This window comes from Camelus ferus, chromosome 23 (genome assembly GCF_009834535.1).
Source record: "Camelus ferus isolate YT-003-E chromosome 23, BCGSAC_Cfer_1.0, whole genome shotgun sequence".
Classification (NCBI taxonomy): domain Eukaryota; kingdom Metazoa; phylum Chordata; class Mammalia; order Artiodactyla; family Camelidae; genus Camelus; species Camelus ferus.
Genome location: NC_045718.1, coordinates 24,246,637 through 24,267,575, shown reverse-complemented (window position 1 = coordinate 24,267,575; position 20,939 = coordinate 24,246,637). Strand labels below are relative to the sequence as shown.

General features: G+C 36.9%; 1 protein-coding gene across 1 annotated transcript in view; it reads left to right on the top strand.

The window, feature by feature from the left end:
• The window catches only part of HMCN1 (hemicentin 1), a 399,750-nt gene that overhangs the window by 342,920 nt on the left and 35,891 nt on the right, over positions 1-20,939 (top strand). Inside the window, 13 exon segments of the mRNA XM_006185542.3 lie at positions 168-437; positions 2,724-2,914; positions 5,847-6,060; positions 7,692-7,826; positions 8,236-8,426; positions 9,946-10,027; positions 14,813-15,082; positions 15,654-15,824; positions 15,959-16,129; positions 19,029-19,199; positions 19,358-19,528; positions 20,149-20,319; positions 20,490-20,660. Coding sequence (XP_006185604.2) covers positions 168-437; positions 2,724-2,914; positions 5,847-6,060; positions 7,692-7,826; positions 8,236-8,426; positions 9,946-10,027; positions 14,813-15,082; positions 15,654-15,824; positions 15,959-16,129; positions 19,029-19,199; positions 19,358-19,528; positions 20,149-20,319; positions 20,490-20,660 — 2,379 coding nt within the window.

Genomic DNA, 20,939 nt, shown 5'->3' with positions numbered 1-20,939 from the left:
TGAATGACTTCCAACAAAAACAAACTGTAGCAAACCTGATGATGATGATTTGATGAAATCAGGGCTTTGTTTCTCCTCAGTGTGATGTCACTTCACTGGAGTAATACTGTAGTATGTAAGTGGTACAGTCATGCTTTTAAGACAGGTTTAAACTTTGTGTCTTTTAGTTCCTCCAGTCATCAGCCCCCATCCAAAGGAACATATCATTGCTGTGGATAAGCCCATCACACTACCATGTGAGGCAGATGGCTTCCCGCCACCTGACATTATGTGGCATAAGGATGGGCGTGCAATCATGGAGTCAGTCCGGCAGCGTGTCCTCAGCTCTGGCGCTCTGCAGATAGCATTTGCTCAGCCTGATGATGCCGGCCAGTACACGTGCATGGCAGCTAACTTGGCAGGGTCAAGCAGCACGAACACCGAGCTCACTGTCCACGGTAGGTGGTTTAGCATAAGTTATTTTGATGTGCTACATCACATGGCAAAGAGAAAAGGCCACCAGGAATACGTATGGAGATCAAAACCATGCAGAACAGTAATTCATAGTGGGCTGTGTAGGGGGAGGGTTGGGGGTGTAGGTACACTTGTCCTTCAGATATGTTTTTGGCAGGCTGTGTTTATTTGTGTGTGCATATACGTGTGTGAGAAAGAACAAGATTTTATTAATAAAGCCAGGTAACTAATGTGTTGCCAGTCCCCTCACATTGTGACTATTGGGGTCTATAATTTGGCTTATGAGGGGTCCATTGGTTTTGTGACTTCCTGCTTTACTTTTCTGCAAGTCCTCTTGGCCCCAAACTAATCACCATATAATCAGCATTATAAATGGCATGTGAGCTAATGAGAATTGGAGATCTATTTGATTCATTATTTCAAAGTGGCAAAGTATTTACAGGTATATTTTTATAATAGAAAAAATACTTTTTTTCTTTGGATTCAGACAGCCAACAGAATATCTAAAGATCAGCAATGAAATATTTTAGCTGTTAATATATATTTTTAAGACTAGAGATAGGATATCTATTAATATCAGAGGTAATTCTTGTATTAATGATGAGTTTCTGCTTTTTCTTTTTAAAAACATTTGGGAAAGCTTTTTACCTTCCAGTGTATTTGAATTTTCTATAATTTTACACCTGCTTTCACTTAATATAATTGAACTAATTAATACGCATTAGTCCTTTAGCTTCAAATAAATAATACTCCTTCCTTCAAGTATTTGTAGAAAATCTGCCAAAACTGACCATACACTAAACAACAAATTGTTAATAATATTTAAAAATACAGGCCACAATTCCTGCCCACAATGCCCTAAAGCTAGAAATGTGTAATGAACTTTTAATGTCAAAACCCCAATCCCAGGCCAATTAAAAAAAAAAAATACCATTCTAGTTAACATGTAGGTCAAAGAATATGGTTTTATTTTCAGATTATTTAGAAAGTAATAAAAATGAGGATGCCACATATCAAAATGTATGGTGTGTGGTCAAAACTAAAATCAAATACAAAGTCACAGCTTTAAAATTCTTATTCTGAAAAAGAAAGAATTTAAGTAAATGTACTAATGTTGCAACTTTGTAATCGTTAGCAAAGTTAAAATAGCAACTCCAAGGAAACCAGGATAAAGGAGATGATGACAATACAGCATAAATTAATGAAAAATGAACTGAATGTTTGTGACATACCACTCAGCAAAATAGATTTTTGTTTTTTCCATGTTATCTATGATTATGCATATAATTATTTATATATTATTTGTATGTTTATTCATTTAATCATAGAGAAATAATTTTTACTGAAACTAACCTCTGGCCTGTCACTTTAAAATATATCATTAAGATTGATCCATTTCTCACTGATGTGTTTGAATAATTCCAAACTTTATTGTTTAAGGAGGGGAGTATATTTTTGCTTGCTGAGCCAAATATTCTTACTATTTTTAAGCCTTTCTTTTAGAAGCCAGTATCTTAGTTCCAAGTCCCCTAAGGTATTTCTTAGTACCCTGAAATAGTCCATTGATCTTTCTATATTGCCTGAATTCCCGTTCAGAACAATTTTGAGACACAACAAGTATTTGCACAGAATTATGAAATCACTATAAAAACTTCCTCTGTGGTAGTATAAAAACTGAATTAAATGTCTTTGCCGATTTTACTTGGCATTTGTTGTAACACATGTGAAATATGGCAGTAATTTTTTTCTTTAGCATTTTGTGATATTTTACATGTGGTGAGTATTTTACAGTGTTTTAAAGTAGTGAGTCTTACTAGTTTGTCCTCACGATATGTTTGTGATACAGATCCAGCAATTATACAATGGTAGAAGCATTGTTTTTAAGTTATTCTTGTTCGTTTTATTTTACTGCTTTTATTTCACTTCACTTCTGCTTACAAAGAAGAGATTCAGTTAAGGAAAAGTCAGAATTCCAAATAAAATCCAGATATTTCTAACCAGTTCTGTATCATTTTTTTCAGGAAACTGATTATAAATATATTCAGCAAGTTCAAATCCATTAGAATTCTTGCCGGCATCGAAAACACTGGTTGCTTTCATAGTAAAGAACAAGTGTCTTGACTCAGTAACGAACAAGTATCTTGATAATTTTTTTTAGTATTTCTAGCAAGTTACCCTCAAGAGTCTTTCGTGTGTTAATTTTCAATGTGAATGAAGATATTATTGAACTCAACATCCTGAATGATTATCTATTTTAAAACTCTCCATAGTACCACCTAGAATCCAGAGTGCAGAAGAACATTACACGGTCAATGAGAATTCACAAGCCGTCCTTCCGTGCCTGGCTGATGGGATCCCCACACCAGCAATTCACTGGAAAAAAGGCAACGTTCTTTTAGCTAACTTGTTAGGAAAATACACGGTTGAACCCTATGGAGAACTCATTCTGGAAAATGTGGTGGTGAGTTTAATAAACATGAATAAGTACATTAAGCCAGGCTATTAATTCACCTTTTTACCTTTAGTGACTTGGCTTAGAAATGTATTTTTAAATAATGAAAGAAAAATACTCTTACAAAATCAAGTCAAAAAATTAATTGTACACATATTTCATTTTATATCCCAGGTTTAAGAATAGTAAAATACAAAAAAGCAATTTGTTTGCTCTTTTCAGGTTTTTAGATAACTCTTTCGAATCACTGACAAGGAAACTAAAATTTTACAGATCTGTGTGAGCTGAAGGTTTTGAATATTCTTAGGTGATACTTCTCCAGTCTGCAAAACAGTACCTAGCAGAAGCAGCTCAGTTTTCAGCATTAGCCCATCTGAAGAGGACTCTGTATCTACATACACCACGTGACTTTAGAAGAAACAATCATGTGGTCTGAGAGTGTCAACACTTGGCACCAAGTATTAAACATGAGTAGAATGTGAATGCCTTTCAGAGCTTTTGTACCCATCTTATTCCTTTTCATTACTCTTTAAAATGCCCAAATTTCATTACAGAGTCTTCATAGAATTAAATTTGAACAGATTAAAATGATAAAATTGATTTCAGCTCATAGTATAATTTCAGCCTTTAGCCAGCCAGACTCCTGGGATTACCAGGTAAGTAGCCCTGGTGACAGGCTATGTCATTAGACCCTAATGCAAACACATATACCAGCAGAAATTGTATTTATTCAAATCTTAGTTTCCATCAGTTGTGAGATGCGCCATTATTTTATGTACCACTGAGAAGGAAGAAAAATACAGTCAAGTAAACTAGAGAAGATAGTCAATTTTTAAGCTGTATCCGAATTTCAGAGATACTGAAAGTGAAAAATGTGGATTTTAGGATTGTTAAAATAAGGATAAACTGTTTCTTTAAGCTGGTAAGTATCTATTGGAGGTTACTCACAGGTTCAAGAATGTTGACTTTGGCCCCTCAATAACTCTTAGACCTGAAGAAATTAAATGAGAAAAGAAAAATTGAGACTTTCAGTGAAACAGTGACTCAGATACATTGAAAAATATATGAACAATAAGGTAGCTTATAAATACCCAGTGAAGGACACAAATGATAGAAGAGGTCTGTTTGTGAATAATATGTACAATCCAGATTTTCAAAAGCTTCACTTCCATAAAATCTTTGATGTAAAACTTTAATTGTCATAACCTGGGAATTTAAGAACAGCTAAGTGGGGTGGGGGTGGAGAGACCCTTACAGAGAATCTGATGTATTCCTGATTGCCCTTTAAAAAAAAATAGTATACAACCAACCAAATTTAGATTATATCTATAATGAATGATTACCGTTTTTATGCTGCATTTCCAATCAATTCTTTGATGTTTCAATGAAAAAAATTTTTTCCTTAAAACTTTTCTTAAACAAAGGAAAGTGTAAAATATGGATCTTAATACTCAGAGGCATTCATTCAATCATTAGTTCAGCAAATTCTTTGAGTACGTTCTCTGTGATCAGCAGTGATTTAGGCCTTTAGGAATAATTACATCAGGGAACAAAAGAATCCTTTCTAGAGGAGGGAGACAGACAATAACAAAAGTAAACAACATATACAAGTCAGAAGAAAATAACTGGTACAGAAACTAAAAGAAGAGGAGGGTAAGGGGGATCAGAAGTTGGAGGAGTACAGGGTACATTTTAAAATAGCACAATCAGAGTAAGTGCCCTTTGGGAAGGAGACATTTTTAGCAAAACTTGAAGGGAGAGAGTTAGCCAAGCAAATATCTGGGAGAGGGTCATCCCAGGCAGAGAAAACTGGAGTGTCCCTCCCCTAGATATTTGGGGCACAGAAGTTAAGGTGAGTGCAAAGAACTTAAGAACATAAGGTGGTGTATAACTGAAAAATTGTGCTCTGTACTGGAATTTGACACTTCGAAGCTAGGACTTCCTAGCTAGATTGCAAGTAAAGTATGAAAAAGAAAAGAAAAAAGAATAACGAAGATGTCAGGAACAAAGGCATGAACACCTGGAAGAACAAAATAGCCCTCAGTTGATCTGGTGAAGGCTACAGGTAGAACAGGAAGGGGAGATTGGGAATTCAGATTTGGACATGAGTTTGAGACGTCTTTTAGACATCTAAGCAGAGAGTTGGAATGAGAAGTTCAATATAATTGGAGTTTGGAAGACAGGTCTGAGCTAGACGTACTGATACTCATCAGCATGTAGATGGTATTTAAAGCCATAAGACTGGATGAGATCACCAAGGAGTTGAGTGCAGACCGTGAAGAAGAGGACCAGAGACTGAGGCCTCTCACATGCCAACATGAAGGCATTCATGTGGAGGGGAAGCCAGCAAAAGGAAATAGAAAAGGAGCAACCAGTGAGGTAGGAAGGAAACTAGGGGCATGGAGTATCCTGGAAGCCAAGTGAAGACAAGGTTTTAGATACAAGGAAACCAGAACTGTGGCAGATGTTGCCAATACATCTAGGAGGATGAGTGCCAAGAACTGGCCACTGGATTTAGCAAGTGAAATTTTGAAATTGCAGTTAATATTGCCCTCACTTGTCACCATTTTTAATCATTCTACCGGTCTTTGGTGCCGCATTACCCAGAGAACCAAGTACGCTGTCAAGATTCTACTGGCCTTTGGGATTACTTGTTCTCTCTCTGAGCATTGCAGAGCAGCAGTACACTTGATGTTTGGTAAACATTATAAAGTTTTCTGAGACCTTATTACTATAAAATGCTATAGTTCTTTAAGGTCTGGACTTTTGTTTAAATTGTCATATAAGAGCTAGCAGATGGTTCAGACTACAAGACGGAAGTTTAGACTGTCTTTAAATAAGAGTGCGCCTTTGGGGACCACTCTATGCATTTTAATGTATTTTATGTAGTATGACGTAAGATTATGTGATTTTTAAGCACTATGACTTTTCTTTCTTTAAGCCAGAGGATTCTGGCACCTATACCTGTGTTGCTAACAACGCTGCAGGTGAGGACACACACACCATCAGCCTGACCGTACATGTTCTCCCCACTTTTACTGAGCTTCCTGGAGATGTGTCATTAAACAAAGGAGAACAGCTACGATTAAACTGCAAAGCAACTGGTGTTCCATTGCCCAAGTTAACATGGACCTTCAATAATAATATTATCCCAGGTTGGTAATTTAATTCTTAAGAAGTGAATAAATACACCCATCCATATAGAACTTGAAACCAATCTCCCTTTTCTTTAACTGTGGAAATTGATGGAAAAATTACATGAACAGATTGCTTTAAGTTCTGTAAAATGGGTACATTTGCACAGATTTTAGCTTATACCTAGTATATATGTTCTTTTCAATCTTTTGAAAGGATAAATTGATCACAGGACCACATCTTGCAGGATATAAACAGATTTTTTTTAACGTTAAAATAGTTCCCCTTTCCCTGAGAAAGTATTGTATATATAGGCACCTAAATTTATCCTCTCACCTCCTTTATCATTGATAAATGGATAAAGATGGCAATTGTTGGGAGTCCTGAAGTTTCACCTAATGTTACAGAGAAGTCTGCCTCCCACTGTATGAATTAACTTCTATTATAATGTGGATCAATTAAGTAGAAAATTTATGTGCACTACACATTCAGGTGGTGCCTGGAGCCCAGGAACACTCATCATGAGGAGGACAAGTATCTCTTTATTTGTTAGACTTTATCTGCAGCACAAAGATATTGTCTGGGACTTTATACCAGAAATTCATACATTGTAACTGACTATACTTCAATAAAAAAAGAGATATTGCCTATAAAGAAAAAATGTTTCATCCCAAAAGTGAGTTCTGAAGCACTGCCATAGTAGCATTTAATGAATGTCTTGCTAGAAAATTAGTAGTAAGCTTGAGTTTTCTCTGCTGTAAAGATTTCTGTTAATGACTAGAATTCACCAGCTGTATTACCTTAACAGTAGTAATATTGCTAACTAAGGAAAAATAAATTCTAAAAAACCTAATCAGTACTGTTTTCTGGAGGTATAATACTAATTTAGCTATTTAAATTTTTCAACCTTAATTTCCATTTAATACTCAGCAGTATGAAATTTTAAAAGATCATTTGAATGGAAGAGAACATGGCAAGGTAAACATAACTAGATATTTGCTGGTGTAATCAGAATTTTGTTTAGCAATGTTTGTATTAGGATTAGCATGTTTGTCTTATAGTCTATTCCAAGTATTGTAATTACCTTTGTAAGTGTTTATGTCATCACCACTTACGGAGAAGTTTGAATGATTACAAATTTAATCTTCATTATTACCTAACTTGCAAATGTTTTCATGATTTCCCCTCTGAGCTGCCAGGTCAGTTGAATTATAACTGAAAAGGTTTTCATATTTTTGATGTAAATTGTTTGGGAGGAAAAGTGGTGGTGAGAGAAATGAAATGGAAAATGTCATATTTCTGAATGAAAGATTTTTGAAACCCAGAGAGATTGTGAGTCAGCAGTTAGGCAACACTTTGAGATGAAAGGTGTACTTCAAATGAAAAATAGTTTTAAAAGATGTTTGTTTTTATTCTCTTTTCCTGTTCCTTATGCTGTATTTCATTCTTCAAATAAGTGTCTGGAGACAGCAAACAGCTCCAGGAAAGAAATCTGTGGAGAAGGCTCACTCCTCCGATGTCATAATTAGATCTCTTTGGTTCAGTTGCTGACGGACTCATAAATCTAACCTGCAAAATATGGAGCTGTCATAATTATTTTCTGAGGTGACTGAGAGGACTTTGTGTTGTTTTCTAACCTTGTTTCCTTCAGCCCACTTTGACAGTGTAAATGGACACAGTGAACTTGTTATTGAAAGAATGTCCAAAGAGGATTCGGGTACTTACGTGTGCACTGCAGAGAACAGCGTTGGTTTTGTGAAGGCAATTGGATTTGTTTATGTGAAAGGTAGGTAAAAGTGCTCTGTGTTTAGTTTGTAATTATTCTGTGATGAATGGTTCACATTTTGCTTCTCTGTTGTGTAGTAATACAATATAACTTCAGCCTATTAATCCATTTAGTCTTATCTCACAGATGTGCAAATGCATGAGATAAAAAAATTATGAACATTCAACTCAAAAGTAGGTAAGCAGTAAGTAAAGAGATCATTTGGCACAAAGTATATTCATCCACTTAGATTATTGAGACAGACAAAATTATCTGGTTATTTAGCATGAGCAGTTGTTTCTGGAGAATTCATGGGCTTCGAAAATGGCTTTTCCCCTGTTCACTAAGTTGTCTTTCTAAATAGGTCAAAATCACAAAGAAATGATCAGAGCTTCCTTTCCCTTATAACTTGTCTTTTGTTATTTCCTAGAACCTCCAGTCTTCAAAGGTGATTACCCTTCTAACTGGATCGAACCTCTTGGTGGTAATGCAATCTTGAATTGTGAGGTGAAAGGAGATCCTGCCCCAACCATCCAGTGGAGCAGAAGGGGGATGGATATTGAAATTAGCCACAGAATCCGGCAACTTGGCAACGGCTCCCTGGCCATTTACGGCACTGTAGTAAGTCACACTGGAATTGCCAGTACACACTTCAGCTGCCACTATCAGTATCTCTCCGTGGGTGCCATGGATAGGAAAAATTTCTCATGCATTCCTGTAAAATCTAAATCCCTGGGTTCTTTTTAAAAACTGAAACGATTCAAGTTGATGATTTTTAGCGCTTCCGAAGAAGTATGAGCCAAAAAATAATTTTGCTACTTTGTTCCCAATCATTGTCCTATTATTTAACATCCACAGATAACTTCCTCAAATTTGTTTTAGAATGAAGAAATTGGAAAATTACGGACACAATTACAAATAAAATATAGGGTAGATTTTATCACTATGCCAGTAACTACATTAGACTTTCCGAAAGCTTCAGTGATTTGAAAAATGAGTGATACTTAATTTGGGGGTCAAGTAAATGAGATATTTTATCTAAAACTTTCTTAACTAGCCAAAACGTGGGTAATTTGTTAACCCACTGTTGAATTAGTTGAAATAATAATTTGAATATACTATTCAATCACTGCTCCAGTGGGCCACTCTCAGTCTTGTCTTCTCCTTGGTTTTATTTCAGCATTAGATGTTGTTGATTGTCCTTTCAGTTTTGAGATGATTTCTACCTCTGGCTACACTAATAAGTCTCAGGCTTCTTCGTTACCACTTTCCCCTGTTCTCTACTTCAGAAGTCCCTGGTACTTCTTCTAATACTAATTTTGTTTCCACCATACAATCTCAGATTCCTAAATATGTATCTCCAACCCTGAAACTTAAGTTCCAGTTGCAGTTTCCAGCTAGAAATTTCTCTGTGGATAATGTACTGACACCCTGATTAAATATCTAAATCAGCATGGCTTCCTCCTCCCACCCTCTTCTGCTGCCTGCAAGTCAGTTACCCTGTATCGATGTTGTGTTTCTGTGAGCATGACCAGAATTCTCTGATTCACAAGACCTTAGCAAAATCTGTCTCTAATCTAACCTAAACTCATATGGTGCTTATTTTCTATACCATATATGTATACATTTGTGACTTAATGTTCTGTGATTTAGCATTACTAATAGTTGTTCACTTTGTCTCCTACATTTCAAGCTTTCTAAATAGAGGTCAAGCTTAATGTTATTTTTTAAATAACCCCCCATTAGAAAGAACTTGATATTTGTTCATTTGTCCTGATTGTTTAATGCTTTTACAGATATCCATAAGAATAGCATTGGCATTTTTCTTTAGTAAGATAATTTTGGATAGATGACTGTAAAAAAAAAAGAAATGTTATTTTTGCTTTGGTTTTCTACCAGTAATTGTTCCTTCAGAGCAGTGATACGTTGTTTAGAAAAAATTTAAGCTGAGAATTTCTTGTCTTCATTTTTTAAAAATCTATGTATGTGGTTAAATATATGTAAGTTTTTCTATTTCCATTAAAGTGCCTTCTCAAAAACGAAATTTCACGTTAACAAACATCATGGTGAAGAAAGTGATTTGCCCTGCTCTATAGCTCTGTGTAGGCTCCTATTTTTATAAAACTGCTTATTCCCGTAGAATGAAGATGCCGGTGACTATACGTGTGTAGCTGCCAATGAAGCTGGGGTGGTGGAGCGCAGCATGCGTCTGACTCTGCAGAGTAAGCTGCTTAATTGAACTCTCATTAAACCCTTGGTTTAAGAAACGTTTGTTTAACTTTTATCATCATTCATGTTAAATGTTCGTTTAGGCTAATTGTTCATTTGACTTTCTGGCAAGTTCATTAATGGTAGCTTTCAGAGTGTGTCTCATTTCGTTTTCTGCTACTGATGGAGCAACTGTGATAAGCATGACTGATAGTCTTGCACAGATATTTTTCTCTACTTTGTCTTAAAATCTGCAGTTCAAGCTTGCAGTTGCTTGGGAACAGAGCTTCTTTTGTTGTTTGCCGTATGTTCAGTTGAGTGCCCTTCTCCTAGTTCCCCACAGTTCTTGAAATGAGCTTACAAAGATGTCATTTTACATCACTGTAAAAATAGGTGTTACAAATAAAGACTTAATGTAAATATACTCAGGAGTGCTCCAGATCAGTTGCTATCAATCTGCCAGGAAATACCTATGTATTCCGGGCAGGATTACCATGCACATTGTGAAAGCTCTCAGCATAAACTATCAGAAGACAAAGTTTTCATAATTAGAAAAACATGAAAGACTCCGGTGGCTCACTGCACAGTCCCCAGAACCGCTGTCCAGGGGCTGACCCAAGGGCAGTGTCATTAGGTTGAGAATTTAAGCAAACCAGCTTACTTCATAAATAGGCTTAATATTTAATGGAATGAATTTGCATTTTCTTTATTCGCTATTGAGAGATGCTGCAGACTAGCATTTACTAACAGCTGCTTGTCAAACTGCTACTCTCCAAGACTTTAACACTTAAGAGGTACTTAATAGGCATTTAAAACAATGGTTTCCCCCCAACTTTATTGAAGTGTAATTGATAAATAAAATAGTGTATATCTAAACGGTACCATGTGATGATTTGATATACATCTACATTGTGAAATGATTACCACAGTCAAGTTAATTAATACATTCCTCACCTCCCCTCACCTCACACAGTTGATATTTTGGTTTGGTTTTTCTGTTTTTTTATTTTTTATTTTTGGCAAGAATACTTAAGATCTACTCAATTAGCAATTTTTAGGTATACAGCAGTACAGTATTACTAACTATACTCACCATGCTGTACACTAGATCCTCAGAATTTATCGTCTTATGACTGAAAGTTTGTGTGTTTTGACAAGTATCTTCCCACTTCCCCCACCCCTCGGCCTCTAGCAGCCGCTGATCTATTCGTTTCCTGACTTTGACTCTTTTTTTTTTAAGATTCTACATCTAAGCGATAATGCACACTATTTGTCTTCTCTGACTGGCTTGTTTCACTTAACATAACGCCCTCTATCCATGTTGTCACAAATGGCAGGATTCCCTTCTTTTTATATATATATAAAATATGTATACACACACACATACACACCATATTTTCTTTATCCATTCATCCATCAGCAGACACTTAGGTTGTTTCCATGTCTTGCTAAGACAGTGTTTTATTAAAATACATATCTACCAGGTGATAATGTTGTGGGATGTTATTAGGAAAAAAAGTAGAGTTCCATGACTAAGTAAGTCACAGAAAAAAAACTGATTAAACTAAATATATTCTTTTATTAGATATATAAAGGGCACCTACTATATACCAAGCCCTGCTTAGGTGTACCAAGCTTCTTTACTGCAGACCTTTTCAGAAATTTTATTATGTGAATGTGAGTTATCACTCAGCAACAGGAGGATATGATATTCCACATTTCCCAAATAAATGTTATTTACATGAAACTTCCTCCCATCTTTGTTGGATGAATATAGGTAGGGCATCACACAGTTAATCTCTCCTGGAAGAATGTTCCGATCACCAGGCTTAATAAAGGCTGCATTAAATTAGCTCATCTACATACTGACAATAAATTCATTGTAATAAATGAGGTATATAAAAAAGCCAAAAATATAATTTGTTTAAAATTAAGATTAAAGCACCAGAAGGAATGACTTCATTTAGATAAAATACTCATATTTAACTGATCATTATGTAACTAATAGAATTAATTCAATCTTGAAAGATGTACATAGGGAAATTTATTGTTGAATTACTTTATAGTCTTATGTGCAATTGGAAATGTTCAAATACATTATCTAAATTAAGATTCTGAATTGTATTTCACACTTTCATTTTGTCCATAATAATATGAGCAGGCAAGTTCATTTAGTCCTTATGTTGTCATTTAGTGTTGAGAGGTTAATCTGAGGCATTTATTTATTCAACGACAGTTTATTGAATACATAATATAATCTGAACATTGAAAGAGAAGGAAGAGCCCCAGTCCTGAAAGTTCCTAGAGTGAGGTTAATGTAAACATCAAGTGAAAAGGCAGTTGTAAGGGATGATGTGGGCATGTATGTGAATAATACGTTAATGATCATTCTCAGTAAAGTAAGCCAGAAAAAAGAAAGAAAAATACCATATTGATATCACTCATATGTGGAATATAAAAAAAAAATGAAAAGAGAGAAAAGGACATTAGTGAACTCATCTACAAAACATAGACAGACTCACAGACCTAGTAAACAATCGTAGGTTACCAAGGAAAACGGGGTAGGAAGGGATAAATTTGAGAGTTTGAGATTTGCAAATGTTAACCACTATATATATAAATAGATAAAAAAAATTTCTTCTGTATAGCACAGAGAACTATATTCAATATCTTGTAATAACCTTTAATGAAAAGAAATATGAAAATGAATATACGTATATATGTGCATGACTGGGACATTGTGCTGTACACCAGAAACTGACGCATTATAACTGACTATACTTCAATTGTATATATATATAAAAATAATTTTTAATACATTAATGACACCCACTGACAGATTCAGACTTTATGTGAAATAATTACTTTTGTGAAAGACATGTCAGTGATACCTTTACATAAAATTCTAGCATATAAACATCACAATAAAACATTTTACTTCTATTTTTGTTTTATGTTCTGTTATTCCAGATACACTTCTCGATCTGTCATAAGCAGCCACGGCTCTGAATTATCTGATAATGCCTTACCTCTCACTAAGCAAATTACTCCACCATTCATTTCAGTCTCACTAAAACACTGCTGTCATCCCATCATGTTCTTTCAAGAATAAACAGGCTCCCCTTTGCTTACCTATTCAAACATAAATCCTTACAGTTTTCTTTTAATATTTTAACCAAATGTTTAAAACCTACACACCACTGCTGTCTAGGGTGAATCCTTCTTTCAAAGCTAAATCCATTTCTGTGCTATTTTCTTCTCTCCAAGGAGGCTCCTGTCTCGTATATGTAATTTTTTTTTTTTTTAAAAATCCAGTTCAAGCATCTTCCCCGTGAAGTCTTTCTCGTTCTATCTTTCGTGATACTGTAGACCAGTATAAAGATAAACATTCTGTCAGGAGCTTTTTACGCTCTTTCCAGCAACTTCATTTGAACAGCTGTCATCCTCTATAGATCCTGTTAACCTGTCCTTCCTTCTTGAAGCTCCCTGTGGCTGCCCAAGATGCCATTTTCTCCTGAGTTTCTTCCTTTCTTAGTGATCCATTCTTAGTATCATTTATAGGCTCATTTTCTGTCCATTTCTTTCTCTTTTTTTTTTTTTTAAATAATGATGTTGCAATAGTTCCTGTCTTTAGTTTACTCTCTTCCTCTCATTTTAGACTCACTTCTGAAGCAGTCTTACCTACTCATGAAGGAGTCACAAATCTATGTTTCTAGCCCGTATCTCTATTCTGAGCTCTAGCTATGAATATCCAGCTGCAGTCTGGACGTCTCCACTTGAATGTCCTACAGATGTCTCAACTCAACAGTTCTAAATGGATGCAAATTGTCATTCCTTACTCCCCCTCAACAAATCTGTTCTTGCTCCTGTGTTGTATTGAATTGCCCAAAGATATACTATATATATATATATAATTGCCCAAATCAAAACCCTATAGTCATCAATTCCTCACTCTGTGCCATGCGATTCAGTGGCTAAGTCCTATCACCCTATTTTCTTAATAATTCTTGAATGTATTCCTTTTGATCTTCATTTCCAGTGACATGGGTTTGTTTGATCTGTTGAGTCACTGTGGTTTACGCTCCCGTATTACCTCACACACTTACCTATTCTAAATTCTATTCTACCTAATCTGTTGCTAAATTCTATAGATTTACGATGGCTAAAGAATCGGTCACTTGTCTGTCTTATCTGTAGACTGTGAACTCCTGGTGACTAGAAATTGTACCTGTGCCCTCAGCATCTAGCACAATGCCTGGCAAATCATAGCTTCTCAATATATGTTTAATGAATGAATGATGACCAGTAATGAAAGAATAAGTTAATAATGACAGTCTACCTCAAAATGCTGTAAAGGGAAGAACTAAATGTCCACCATGTAAAACACAGATAAAAACAATGATAATAACAACAATAGTACTAAAAATACTGTGTGCTTGTCCTGTTGAAGAGCTGTGCTTCCATTATCTTAATATGAGTCTAACAAGGTCCTCCGAAGTAGGTACTGTTTTTCAGGACACAGTGGTTCAAAAGTGTTGTAAAGAGCAGAGGGAGAATTTTAATCCAGAAAAGCATGACCACAGAGCCCGTGCTCTAGGCTGGACCACTTGGGGATTATCAGTTTTTGACATTTACCAAGTAAAACATTCTATCAATGGCAACTACAATATTAATAGTTGAGAAGCTACAGTGTGTAAAAAAGTCAGCCCAATTTTTTTTAAATGTTACTATACCATATGGGTTTAAACGTTAATATAATTCCACAAAAGCTAAGAAACATTATGTGCTTTTTTCCATAGGTCCTCCAATTATCACTCTTGAGCCAGTAGAAACTATTATTAATGCTGGTGGTAAAGTCATATTGAATTGTCAGGCAACCGGAGAGCCTCATCCAACCATTACATGGTCCCGCCTAGGGCACTCGATCCCGTGGGATGAGCGAGTTAAGGTCTTGTCCAACCACTCGTTATATATCGCCGCTGCTAAGAAAGAAGATACGTCTGAATATGAATGCGTTGCTCGAAACCTGATGGGTTCTGTCCTTGTCAGAGTGCCAGTCATAGTCCAGGGTGAGTGTGACAGTGGTTCACCCTGGGATATTCATGTCAGATAGCACCTGGGGCAATCCAAATTGTGAAAATCATTAAGCATCTTAGTCTAAGTCTCTGAAACCCTTAAGATACTTCTGGATTATGGGGACAGGACAAAAATCACATCACAGTTTACAGACTGAAGGGACTAAAACAATCCTGATTAGAACTGCAAAATACCAAGTTAATAATTCAGATTCCCAAAGTGAATGTATTCAACACTAAGTTAAATTTATTCTAAAAAATAAATGCATACACATTTGCTTTAAAGAATGGCTTGTTTTCAGCATTTAAATTTCTTGGTTGCTAACTTTTTCAGCAGCCATGTCCAAATGAGTCAGGACTGGAGCTGGGAAGAAACCCTAGTTAACTGTTCAGAGTTCTTCTCTCATGCCTAGGTTTTAATTTTACTGTCAGGGAGAGCTTCCATAAGAAAGATCTCAGCTATTACAGAATAGGTGCTAGACCCAGTGCATATCGTAAATGAAATCTAACTTACAATTTTTTAATTTACAGAAACAGAGACCAAGTTCAATGTTTTACTTTGCAGTTCACGGTGGATTTTCCCAGTGGTCGGCCTGGAGATCCTGCAGTGTCACCTGCGGAAAAGGCATCCAAAAGAGGAGTCGTCTGTGCAACAGCCCCTCTCCAGCCAATGGTGGGAAGCCTTGCCAGGGGTCAGATTCAGAAATGCGAAATTGTCAGCATAAGCTGTGTCCAGGTACACCTCTTTATTCAACGGACAGGCACGTGTTCGATAGATACTCACTTCTGTTCCCTCACTCTGGCTTGTCTCAGTATTAGTTCTTTCAGTGAAAATAATATCTGATGGTGTAATGTGTCACCTTTGGGTAGTGGATGGTAACTGGTCAGAATGGAGCCCCTGGGAAGAATGCACAAGGAGCTGTGGGCGTGGCAACCGAACCAGGACCAGAACTTGCAACAATCCATCAGCTCAGCATGGTGGGCGGCCATGTGAAGGGAGCGCTGTGGAAATACTTGTGTGCAGCATCCGGCCTTGCCCAGGTAAGAATCCAGCCATGAGTACAACTGGTGTATTTTTAATTCCTACAAAAGAGCTGTAAGTAACTTTTCTTCCTTCTTGTGAAAAGATGTTGTGAACATACTCATTCTCTGTGTTCTTAGTTCTGTCTCATGCATAGACTTGCTGGAGGTAGGATATTAATCACTATTAAGTCAAATACCTGATTTAATGATAAAGGGCTCCAAACTGTGGTGTTTTCTTAACCACGTAGAGATGTATTTACAAATTAATAGGACTTCAGAGATAATGAAGACCTTAGGGAATGGCTAATCCAGCCATTCATTTTCAGCAGAGAAAAATAAAGCTTAAAGACCTGTCCAGAAACACACAGCTGGCAAGGAGCACAGAAATAACAGCTGCCATTCACTAAATACTTGTCGTGTGTTAGGAACCACGCGCAGTGTCTTTTATACGTGTTGTTTTTGACCTTGAGTCGAATCTACACCGTAGGTGTTTCAGGGTTCTAGGTGTCCTCCTTTTGCTAGTTCCTTAAGGTGGGCATTTAGATCATTTATTTTATATCTTCTTTTCTAATACATGCTTTCAAAGCTATGAATTGCCCTCTAAACATTACTTTTGCTGCATCCTACAAATTTTGATAAGTTCTTTTTTCATTTTCATTTAATTCAAAACATTTTTAATATCTCTTGAGATTTCTTCTTTGACCCATGTATTATTTAGAAGTATGTTGTTGAATCTCCACATACTGGGATTTTGCAACTATCTTTCTGTTATTGACTTCTAGCTTGACTCTATTGTGGCTTGAGAGCAGACATTGTATGATTTCTATTATTTTAAATTTGTTAAAGTGTATTTTATGGCTCAGAATGTGGTCTGTCTTGCTCAGTGTTCCATGTGAGCTTGAGGAGAATGTATATTCTGCTGTTGTTGGATTAAGTCATCTATAGTTGTCAACAATTTCCAGTGGATTTGGCAGAAACATCACAGAAAGGGTTTTGCATCCTTCTCGGTGCATCATATCAGACGGCACATGATATCAGAATTTGTCTCAAACTGGTGATGTTAACTTTGTTCACTTGTTCAAAGTGGTGTCCTCTACCATATAGTTACTATTTTTACTTTGCTATTAGTAAGTATTTTGTAGGGAAACTCTGAGATTACATAAACATGTCGCTTGTTATCCATCTTTTATCTCCTAGTTTTAGCATCTGTTTATGATTCTTGCTTTAAATCACACCTACTGCTGTGGTCTTACAAAACAGTTATTTCTAACTTCATTATATCTCCTACATCTATTATTGGCTTTCTTTTGTAAGGAAGAACTTCTCTTTCTCCTTTCTTTTTTTCTTGAGTTATATCAGTAAGGACTCAAATATAATTTTTTTCCAGTGGCTTATAGGGCACTACTGTCATCATTTACTGTGATGCACAAATTGTCGTAGATTTGATTAGTGGAAATCCATCCCTTGAGGCTGGCTTCAGTGTCCTCTAGAAATGTCCCCATGATTCCTTGAACACATCTACTTTCTGGTACAAGTTGATATTTTAGACCTATCTTGTCCTGCCTCAGTTAGAAGAGTATTTCTAAACAGACCTCCCTCTAAAAAGGATTGGTATCTTCTCAGGTGGGCAATCCTGCTGCCATTTAGAATGAGCTTCTAAATAATTGGGACAGCAGAATTTTTTAAGCTCCATAGTCCATATATAATGACTATGAGCATCAGTAATCTGAATTAATGAAGTAGTCATCTTGAATAATACTTGCCATTTAATTAAAGGCTTTCTTCTTTCCTTTTATGTTTAGTCAAATAATTGTTACTGCAAATTCTCGTCAGCTGGAATAAATTTGTGTGACCTTCTTCCCCAAAGTACAAGAATATGTAGTCAACTCAACCAGAAAACAGTTAATTAAAAGAAAATTCAAGATGTGTTTTAACATATTTTCTAAACAAAGCAACCAAATGATAATTCCATTACTTGGTTTTTAACTTATTCTTATAGGTTGTGTTAAGAGAATATTTAGACACAGACCTTAAGGCTCTATGGTTCTCATCTTGGTTAAATCAGGTGACCACAAAAACAAATGTTTTGAGCCCCATATCTAGAAAATACCCTTAAAACAAAAATGTGACCTGATGCTGACTTATACATAAAAGAAATCATAATGTTTTTTCTCAGCCCCTGCACCTGGTAGGAAATATAAGGTTGTTCCAGTCCTGTGGTCAGATGGTGTAATATGTTAGTTACCAAAGGAAGGTCTTTAATATCATTTCTTGGAAACTACTGGTCAGTTTTTTGTGTTGTTTAGGAAGCAGGTGAGTGTGTTATTTAGAACTTTTAATTCATGAACATTATGTAATGGGGGAAAAGTTTTCAAAGAGCTAGAACTGTGCAAATCATCATGCGGTTGAAAGGCCTGAGCACATTTTTAAACGTGAGGCTGAACCAGGCTTAAAGATGTGGCTGTGCCGACTGGGGTCCAAGTTACCATTATGGAGACATTTCTGTTTCCCGCAACCACGTCCAGGCTTGTTGTGCAGCTTTGCTTCTTAGTTTCTGGTCCCTTCCACTTTCCCCGGAGCATAGAGTACAAGTACTTAGCCAGGGTTTATAAGCTCCGATTTTGTTTACGTGTATCGGTTTGATTAATTTTGATAAAATAGCCCCTTTGGATAATTTTAGGCATTTATTTTGGTATTAGGTAGCCTTCTGAATTTCCCTATAGACACTAATTCTCATGAAAATCTAGCCAGAAGGGGGAAGGAAGAACATTATTTGTTATGTTTCCTTTGGTTCAATGTCATTATTTTAGAATCAGGGCTAATTTAACTCATTACCGAGTTATTTATTTGTATTATTTTGTTTTTTTAACAAACATCATTCTGTGACTTGACACACTGTCTCTTGGGATGTTTGCAGTTCATGGAGCATGGAGCACTTGGCAGCCGTGGGGTGCCTGCAGCGTAAGTTGTGGGAAAGGTACGCAGATGAGAACAAGACTGTGTAATAACCCACCACCATCGTTTGATGGATCCTACTGCGATGGAGCAGAAACACAGATGCAAGTATGCAGTGAAAGACACTGTCCAGGTAAGAGAAATACAATGTTTGTACCCTTAATAAGTTAACATCTCCCTCTTACCTAGAGATTAATGCCAATAAGAACATCATTCAGCCTATCCATACCCAGGCTTTAACCTGATCATTTTTAAGTAGTAACAGAGCACATATGTTTTGCTTTCATACAGTTGATGGCAAGTGGGCCAGTTGGACCAGTTGGAGTGCCTGCACTGTGTCCTGTGGAGGCGGTGTCAGGCAGAGGACAAGGGACTGCTCTGATCCTGTTCCACAGTACGGAGGCAGCACGTGTGAAGGGAGTGATGTCCAGAGTGATTTTTGCAATAGTGACTCTTGCCCAAGTGAGTGTTGGAAATAGTGAGTCAACATTATTCTTTCTTAAAGTTTCACTATGGCCTGAAGTCCTTAAAGTTATAAGGAGTCTGTTATCCGATTTGTCTACCTTTGGTTTAGGTTATCAAAATGTTTTGTGGTTGCTGTCGTGTCGATGTAGTACTGTGGATGTCTTATGTCCTGCTTCACGTGCTCTCTAGGACCAGCTGCGCAGTGCAAGGACTAGGACACCCTTCCATGCTGACTGTTAATGATGTTGACTCCTTTACAGAGGCAGGCAGGTGGCTCTCTCCCTTAACTTTGCCACCAAGCTAGATTTTTAGATCCCAGCAGTACTTGAATTCACTGTATTCTGAATGTTATAGCTTGATTCCTCAAAAGTAGAGACCTTTTCTCATTCATTTCCCTCAGCTCCTGGAAAACTCTGAGACTCAATAAATGCAGGTTAAATAGAATTGCATAGTCATTGGAATGCATACCCAGTTTCTAGTCAAACTGATGGCCAAATCATCTGCCTTTGGAAGTTGCCTATTGATAGATTTGTATGTTTCTTTTCAGTTCCTGGAGAGAGGCTTTCCATACTTTTTGAATGAATGTTTGGCATTTCTCCAATGTTTCTGTGTTGTAGCTCATGGTAACTGGAGTCCTTGGAGTGGCTGGGGAATGTGCAGCCGGACTTGTAATGGAGGGCAGATGTGGCGGCACCGCACGTGCGATAACCCTCGTCCCACCAACGGAGGGAGGGCTTGTGGGGGCCCAGACTCCCAGACCCAGAGGTGCAGCACTGACATGTGTCCTGGTGAGCTTCCTGCGTCCTGGCCGTAAGACAAGTAAAGCATTTCACTTGGGCTCATTGTAGCAGCCTCATCATTTCAGATCTAAAAATGAAAGCTGTGTGGACAGAATCACCCTCAGTGTTAGATTTTAAAACCTGTTTCTTAATATTGACCATTCTATTTTTGTTCCCAGTGGATGGAAGTTGGGGAAACTGGCATAGTTGGAGCAGGTGTTCTGCCTCTTGTGGAGGAGGTGAAAAGACTCGAAGACGACTGTGTAACAATCCAGTGCCATCTAAAAGTGGTCGCCCCTGCCCAGGAGATGCTACTCAGGTATCCAGATGCAATATCCAAACATGCCCAGGTACGCTACTAAGTTAAACTTTGGACCACATTTACAGCCTTTCTGCAAATTACCCAAAAAAAAAAAAGTTTTCACTCTGAGCCTCAAATTACAAAACGGTGTCAACTCTGGGAGGAAGAATTAGGAAAAGTGCACTTTTTCCCCTTCATTGGTGCAGCTCTATACCTAAGTTCACACTGGATTTTAGCCTCTGCTTGCCCACTTCCAGGCTCCCTCGTTAAAGGATTTCACCTGCACAGCCTGAGCTTGAGGGGTAAAAGGGCATGGAAGAGTGAGAAA